Below are 8802 nucleotides of genomic sequence, written 5' to 3'. Positions count from 1 at the left end.
GGGCTGCGGGCTAGAAAGTCGGTGCCGCTGGGCCTGGGGGCTCCCCGGGGCTGAGGGCGGGCAAGCACGGGGGGTGTGAAAGCCCCTGAAGCGTTCGGCGGGCGGTCCCGGGCGGCAGCCGGCTGTGGGCGGGCAGGGAACCGCCGGTGCCGCTTGTCCCTCTGGCCGTGCGCTGCCCCGCGGTACCCCCGCGTCCCTGCTCGGTGTGCCCGCAGCGCTGCCGAGCGCCTTGGCCCTGAGCGCCTTGGATCTCTTAATCCCTCTGCACCGAAATGGATGTGCCTGTGCACTGTCCCATCGTAACTTTATGAGTAGCGGTGCATGGCTTGCAGTACTCCAAGCTACGTTTGTAGTCCCATGTTGCTCGGAAATAGCTGAAAATTAAATGGGAAAGGGCGGATATGTGTTTTCCTGGGAGATAAAGAACATGTTTCAAGGTGGTGTTTGACACAATGTTAAAATTTGGTTGTTTTTCACAGCAATTCATTTTTTGCTTAATGTCGGTGCTAGTTGGCTGCTTTGTCTAAAATGCTTAAGCTTCTATGTAGTTATCACAGAACGGGTTTTTATCAGAATAAATTCTGCATCATTTGAGGGTTTACTGTGTCAGTTGTGATGGCTAGTGTGATAAAATATTTAGCCTAAAACCAGTAGTATTTTTTGAATATGGTACAGTGATTTAAAAACGACTCTCCATTTTCTTGTTAAGGTTATATAAATACAGGTGTTTGTTGTTTGGTTTTGTTTTTTTTTTTAAAAGGATTGTTAGCGGAATTTTAAAGAATCGTCTTTTTGGGTCAAGAAAAATCTGATGGAGGTGGGGACCATATGTTTCACCAGAGCAGTAGTATTTAACTAAGAGAGTATATAAAATAACAACTTGCTCAGATGAGCATCACGTTGTCAGTCTCTGCACTGGCTTCCTCCTCTCATGTTTACTTGCAGTCTGACTCACTGGACAGTGTGTGCCTTGAAGTTGTTATGATGCATTATCCTTCTGTGTGTGTCATAGTAGCTGTCTGCAATACAGGGCATCCAGATGAAATCATAGCAGAGAGAGCAGCTGGAAGAAAAGCAGGGAGAGCTGCCGCCTCCAACTGGAATGAGGTTGTGAGGGAAGAGAAATTACTGCTCTGTATCTGCATAACTGAGCTGCAGAGGTTCAGAGTACTCCTCTCTTCACCGAGACTTTTTCTATGCTACAGAAAAGCTGGTGCTTAGTTGGTAAAAGTAGTACTAATGTAGGCATTATTGCTGTATTATTAGGTAGTTAGTGCTCTGTATAAGCATGTTTTGGTTACAGGACCTGTTATCATTTGCTGGGTTTGGATAGTTACCTTTGTAATGGATTCCTAGAGCTTCAGGACCATACAGAATCACAGAACGGTTGAGGTTGGCAGGGATCCCTGAAGGTCCCCTCCCCACCCCTGCTCAAGGAGTGCCACCCCAAGCCAGTTGCCCAGGACCATGTCAAGGCAGCTTTTGAATATCTCCAAGGGGGGAGACTCCACAGCCTCCCTGGGCAGCCTGTGCTGGTGCTCCGTCACCGGATTCTCTCCAGCATGTCAGTGTCCCTCTTGCAGCGAGGAGCCCAGCGCTGGACACAGCACTCCAGCTGCGGCCTCATCAGTGCTGAAGAGAGGAAAGGATCAGGTCCCTCGACCTGCAGCCACGGATACCAACAGTGCATTTGCCACAGGGGCACATTGCTGGCTCATGTCCATCATGGTGTCCCCCAGGACCCCTAGGGCCTTTCCTGCAAAGCTGTGCTGGCACATGGGCTTGTTCCTCCCCAGGGGCAGGGCTTTGCACTTCCCCTTGTTGAAGTTCATGAGGTTCCTGTTGGCCCCTCTCTCCAGCCTGTCAAGGTCCCTCTGGTGTATCAGCCACTCATCCTGGTTTGGTGTCAGCAGACTTCTTGAAGGTGCTCTCTGCTGCATCATCCAGATCATGAATGAAGCTGTTAAACAGGACTGGACACAGTATTGACCTCCGAGGTACACTGCTAGTTACTGAGCTCTAACTAGACTTTGTGCCACTGATCACCACCCTCTGGGCCCAGCCATTCAGCCACTCTTCAGTCCACTTTACTGACTGATCCAGCCTGTGCTTCATCACCTTCTCTGTGAGGGTCCTGTGGGAGACCGTATCAAAAGCTTTACTGAAGTCCAGGTAGAAAATACCCACTGCTCTCCCCTTGTCTACTAAACCAATCTTGTTGTAGAATGTTGTCAAGTATGACAACCTTGTAATTTAAAAAAAAAGACTGAGAAGGTGATCTCGTTACAACCCATACAGTGTGGTCGAAGGCTCAGGCAGTAATGGCACCGACACCAAATGGCCCTGTTTTTCCAGAAGCGGTCAAATCAAAAGCATTAAATGGCTAGTCAGCCAGGTAAACTTCAACAAATACTGAGCTTGGGGTAGTCTGGTGTGGAAATGTGGTTTCTGCTCAGCAAAAGCAAAGCCTGTGCTAAGGAGGCGAACCTTTATTGAGTATTGTAGTGGAAGCATGGCTGGTGTAGGATGTGCCCATGATTACAGAACTGTTAGGCACCAAAAAGCATCAAATTCTAAAGATTTGAGATTCCTTTGTAGCTAGATTAAATGATGGCTGGGGTAGATTAAAAAAAAAAAAACCAAAACATCAGCCAGGTTTTATCAATTCCTTTTTTATTTAAAACAAGGCTTATACTGTTTGCTATTTGTATTCTTATTTGCATTTGTACTTGTTCAAGACCTGATACCAGAAAATTTCAGTGGCTTTTTACAATCAAAAGACGATGTTCTGATAGGAATGTGTAAGTCTTGCTGAGATCTAGACACAAATTCAAAAAAGTATGTTTAGCTTAAAAGTGTCTTTTAAGAAAAATCTGCTGATTTGGGATTTTTTAAGTATGTATGTAACATAAAGTCCTAAGATTGGGAATAGCAGTTGTAGAAAGACAACTCTTTCTATGGTGGTAGTCCTTTTTGCCTTTCACCTCTTCTGCAATTACTCTGGTAACACTGTAAGACAAATAGAGTGTCTAGACAGTAATGGATGTGCAAGATGCTATTGACACCAGATTTTAGTTTAAATTGCCGATTCACCTATGTAGTTGTACAAGAGGCTGTTTGGTATCATAAAGCTTGTTATGAATCAACTTTCAAAAATGTTCTGCTAGAATGACCTCAGCTTTGTGTGCTATTTTGAGTTTATTTTCATGTATTACAGTGCTGCTGGGCAACTAATGTTTTTAACAAGGTTCTTACATTGATGTGTTTTTTCTGCTTGTAGCAGTACATGGTAACTCCGTCACCTTCTGGCTATCCCAATAATGAAAACGGAAGCTAAGGAAGGAGAAGAGGAAAGCCTGCAGACAGCATTCAAAAAGCTAAGAGTTGACACAGCTGGGTAAGTAACACCCCCGGGAGGTACGGAGTTAACATTTTACAGATGGACTCGAAGGGAACACCCTTGCTGTTGAATTTGAAGAAATGAGGTAATTGCAAAAAGTTAAGCACTGAAAGCCTTCATTCTAGTTAAACTGAATAAAGTCAACAGCTGTAAACTGCACTTCTCAAGGAATTGTAATTTGTTTGATCGCTGTTAGCTCCCAACAGGCTCGAAACAAACCTAGCAATGGCCAGCAGCTGACAGTATGCTTGAAATTAATTTTGGCATGAATCTGGCTGCCAGAGGTTATGTCCATAGCACTAGACCTCTGCTACTGAAGTCAGCATATTGTCATGGCTCTGAAGGCCTGTCATGAGAATAAACTCCTATCTTTTCCCAGGAGAGAAACGTTCTTTCCATGTCAATAAAGGAGAGCATTAGATTCGGTGCATGATTCCCACACAAACTATTTTAATTTCTGTCACTTACAAGTTTCCTATTTCTAACCAAAATCACTAAATGAGAAAGAATGCTTTTTGTGCTGTCTGTCTTGCTTGTGGGGCACTTACCCTCCCTGTCCTAGGTAGCAGAACAGAAGCAGCATGTGTCCTCTGTTGGTGATGATCATTTTTATCTGATTTTTTTTTTTAAAAAAAAAGGTTTCTATATAATTTTTTTTTTTTCTGCTGACAAATGTGCATCATTACATTTATATAGTACTGGTTCAGGAAGCTCTTGTCGGTGATGCAATTATGCTGGTAACTGAAATGAAAGTGTAGGTGAGGCAGTATGTAAATATCAATAACTAGAATTACCATAGAATTTAGATCATGAGTAGATGGGCTTCTAAACTTTCATTTAAGTAATTAAATTCATTATAAATTAATCACCATGCAAATGCCTCTTTATTTCTTCAGTATCTCTAGTCCCACCCCCCAATCAGGCATATTTAATTACTTTTGAGTTTTTCTGTTGGCCTTCAATTTTCTGCTCTGTGTTCATTGTCCTTTAAATGGAAAATAGTAGATGTTTGACTAATAGTTTAGACTTTATTAAATATCAGTTAACCCTATATTATATCTGAGTGTGGCAACTTGCTTCCACTTTTCAGGGAATCCGTTCTGCTTACAAACTAGTCTAATACAGGATTTGGAAAATAATTTCCTTGTGAATTCTAGTGTAATATGTGAAGTCACACCTTGGAAAAATTGTTCTTGAGATTATTACACCTCCTTGAAAATGGGAGTTTGGGATGAATTTATAGCACCAGAAAAGTTAGTAAATCTTCTAAGGTCCCTAGCTTGAATAGAAGTTGAAGATCTGGCACAACTCTCTTGCTCAGTGATTGAATTTGCCATAGTATGAAGAGTTTTAGCTTATGTTGTCCTAGTCAGAGGCTTAAGTGTTCTTCAGTTAAGTCTATTTATGTCCAAAGAACATTTATTTTTAGGAAAGAATGGCTTATTTGTCTCTGGAAAAAGAGACATGTTTCTTCAGTGATGGTGTTTTTCCCCTCCCCTCTCCCGGGAAACTGAAATTTAGGCACTGTGTGTGCTTTGTCATTGACGTGTGGAGTTCAGATTTGCAGTCCAGTTGCTGATGGCATCGTGTTTGGTGAAAGAGTCTGGTTTACAAACTTTTGAGATAGGAATGTGTAAACACTATCTTCCTGATTTGGGTCTTCTTTGTGGGCAGTCTTTTAATACACATTGTAAATGATTTGGAGCAATCTTTTCTAGGAAAGAAGGTTCCTAAGTTTTTCATATTCATAACGCTAACCAGTCTAGGCTGTTAACTTTTCATTCTGTCTTTCACAGATCTACTGCTTCTCTCTCTGTGGGTGAAGGGACAAGTCCAAGAGCACTGGTTAGAACAGTGGTAGATGAAACCAAACCTAAAAATGCATGTACTTCTAAGGAAACCTGGCATGGGTAAGAGAAACTTGGGATTGTCAGACTACCTCAAATGACACTGCATTGAAAGGGAATTTTAAGTAAACAAGGTTTCTAGTAGCTGCAACCCTAAATAAAGGATCCAAGTTTTCTTTATTAAGGAGTACTTAAAATACTCTACACCAGTCTTTCCTGTTCATATGTGACTACTGTTCTTCTTTACAATTAAGTGAAGTGAAAGGAAATGCTGTTCAGCTATGGGTTGCTAAACGTTATAGATGTTTTTTAATATAAACATGAACTGCAGGTTTTGAATTGGACAATCATGGATGCATCTCTTTGAATCATTGTTCGACACTGCAGAAGCTGTCACTGCCTTGGGAACTAGATTAAACTAAAGAATCAGTTTCTGGAGTGTCTAAATAGAACTTAATGCTCATCTACTGAAGAAGAACCACTCCTTGCTCTTGATTCATTAGTTTTGTGCTGTCTTCTTGTGCTTTGTCCTTTCCTTAGAGGTTACATTGTCAGGCCTCACATGCTTTACTCATTTTCTAACCTTAAAAGCATGCACTTTTAGTTTCATTTTTCAGGTGTTCCTTTTGTACAGCTTATCTTGTCTAGAATAAAGTAAAATTCCAAGATAGCAGAATACCCTGAGCAAGTACTCTGAGCCTTAAAGCTCTTGCATGCCATATATATGCAGCAGAGATTTCATTCAGTGTTACTTGCATTCCAGCAACAAGTCTTAGTGAATCTTCATTACTTTTTATATCTTCCCCTGGTAGGTCTATGAAGAAGCCTTCAAGAGGAGTTGTGAGAACGCAGCGTCGCAGGCGTTCCAAGTCTCCGATTCTTCATCCTCCAAAGTTTATCCATTGCAGCACAAAATCTCATTCCACGTGTAACCAGCTAGTGCACAAGGGCCAAATTGATGCCCAGGATGACAGCAGTGGGTTTGGCATGCACATCCCAAAGGAAGCTTGTGCAGATGAACAGTGCAGTATTGCTCCTGATGTTGGCCAGAGGGGAGCTGATGTTGAGTCTTCGGGAGCTTCTGTTACGCAGTCAGCGTCAGAGAACAGACAGGACACCTCTCCAGCTGCTGTTCCTCTAGTGTCCAAAGCCAGCCTAAAGACTACGGAGCTTTCTGACTTTGAATCTATGGCCAGGCTGAACAGGAATAAGCCATGTGCATGTTCAGGTGGAGCCTGTCAGTGTAAACGATGGCAAGATATGGAAGTGTACAAATTCTCTGGCTTGCAGAACACCCTCCCACTGGCACCTGATAGAACAACAGTTTCTGAGGATCACTCCCAGACTTTGCCATCAAGAACTCCCTCAAGTTCTCCACGCTCTTGCTCTGAGCAAGCCAGGGCCTTTGTGGATGATGTGACTATTGAAGATCTTTCGGGATACATGGAATATTATTTGTATATTCCAAAGAAAATGTCTCATATGGCAGAAATGATGTACACCTGACAGCAATGAGAACTAAAAAGAGAAGAGTGGATGGTTTAATTCTGCCCTCCATCACAGGCATTTGATATGCAACCTACTCCCTGCTCACTGTGCTTGCAATAAAAACACTTTTTTGCATCTTAGCTGATGTTCATTATTTAAGCTGGACATTTTAGCTTAAGCATTAGTTTAAGGTTGGAATGGATAATGAAGTAAACATGGTCAGCGTGTTTAGAGTATACTTGTCTATACTTAAGAGACCTAATGCTTGGGAAATTCTACTTTATTTTCCAAGTCCTCCTGTTTCAGTTTGTTGGAAAAGTCTCTAGATTGATTGGTGATTATTGCTCTTATTGTGAGAAACTTGGTGTAATTCAGCTTGTTTGAAATTGCTTCAATCTCAGGTGGTTGACACTGGTGATTGTATTTCATAAAGGAGTGACCATCTCCTCCTCCTGGTACTATTACTGCTCTAGGCCAATTCAGGAGACAGTTGTCTTTTTTTGGGTTGGAGGCATTGTTATTTCTTTGTGCCTAAAGAGTCTTTATTTCTGGTTGGCTGAACAGGCACCCTCCTGCCCTATCTTTGATGATGTTAATGTAGTCAGATGCTCTAAGGTTAACATAACATTTGCTTGCAAGGCTGCCTGATGAGAAAAGAAACTTGGATGATCAAAGCAGGATTGTTCCTAAAGTTTATTCTCATCTTTGTAGTGTTGGTTAGTGGAAAATGTAAAGGGAGCGTAACTTTTTGTTGAATGCCTAAAAAGCCTTAGAGACTTGTCTACACCAGGAGAAATACCCTGCTTTCTTCAGGGGGATTGCTTCTTCAGTTAACCAAAGGAAAATGAGATGATGGACTCTGTTCAGTGTGTTTTTTATGAAGATTTAAATAGCATTTGCTCACTTCATTGATCTTAATTCATGCACTCTGGCGTTTTTGGGGGCTTTTTCAGCTTTGTTCAGCCTGCTCTGTAACACCAGGTATACCCCTACAAATATTAAGACTTGTAGACTTGAGTGAACAGTTGTCAGCTGCACAGTAGGGCAATCTGGAGCACTGTGTTTTCTTTCTTCTCCCCTCCAGCCTTTTTACTAAACCAGTTTCACTTTAATTGTCCAGCTTTGCATTCTTCCTGAAGTTTACTACCTCAGCAACAGCCAGCTTGCCATACTTTGTGTGCATCAGCACAATCTGTCTTTTAAAAATATGCATATAGTGAAGGAGCATCCTATCAAATAATATGGTCTGTTGAGGGAGAGATGAGTTCTGTTAAGTGTGTCTTTAGTATTTGCAGCACCCAAACTTTCCTGATCTGACAGGTCTGGAGAAGAAGTGGAGACAAAATGTTTCCCTGCACAATCCTTTGGTGTTACTCTTGTTTTTTTTTGTCATTCCTGTGGCAATTACCTTGTATCTTAGAAATAAGTGGCCATGCAAATTTACCTGTTTTGCCAGTTCTGAAGTGTCGTCTACCTCTTGCAGAGTGCACTTGGATCCCTTATCTCCCTTCCATTTCCCTGCTCTTAAACAGCTATGTTTCTTCCACCTGTGTTCTGAGTTCAAGGCAATTGTTTGGTGACTGTTCTCTGCAATACTGGGCTGCAAAGTGCCGAATGACCTTCTCAATTATTTTTTAGTGTTCCTAGATGCTCACAGGCAGCAGCCACAGCACCGTTGTGGGGTTGAGAATGCCCTTGAGGGCCCCACTGCTTTTTACCGTTTCTTTCATAAGTCACCACAGACCTGCACCTGCTGGGTTTAGGATGGCAGCGTCAAGTGCTCAGTACTGCCGTTAGAGAAAGGATTGAAATCTAGGATGTAATTTATAATGAATTTAATTACTTAAATGAAAGTTTAGAAGCCCATCTACTCATGATCTAAATTCTATGGTAATTCTAGTTATTGATATTTACATACTGCCTCACCTACACTTTCATTTCAGTTACCAGCATAATTGCATCACCGACAAGAGCTTCCTGAACCAGTACTATATAAATGTAATGATGCACATTTGTCAGCAGAAAAAAAAAAAATTATATAGAAACCTTTTTTTTTAAAAAAAAAAA

General features: G+C 41.8%; 1 protein-coding gene across 1 annotated transcript; it reads left to right on the top strand.

The window, feature by feature from the left end:
• The first annotated feature begins 48 nt into the window (after positions 1-48).
• On the top strand, positions 49-7142 carry OSER1 (oxidative stress responsive serine rich 1). Its single transcript, XM_026862260.1, has 4 exons — positions 49-429; positions 3281-3397; positions 5197-5310; positions 6060-7142. Exons 2-4 carry the CDS (start codon positions 3321-3323, stop codon positions 6751-6753), a joined length of 885 nt encoding a protein of 294 aa, XP_026718061.1. The 5' UTR covers positions 49-429; positions 3281-3320; the 3' UTR covers positions 6754-7142.
• Positions 7143-8802: the final 1660 nt, after the last annotated feature.

This window comes from Athene cunicularia (assembly GCF_003259725.1).
Source record: "Athene cunicularia isolate RWA chromosome 20 unlocalized genomic scaffold, athCun1 chr20_part1, whole genome shotgun sequence".
Classification (NCBI taxonomy): Eukaryota; Metazoa; Chordata; class Aves; order Strigiformes; family Strigidae; genus Athene; species Athene cunicularia.
The sequence above is the reverse complement of the archived record's forward strand: the minus strand, read 5'-3'. Positions and strand labels throughout refer to the sequence as shown.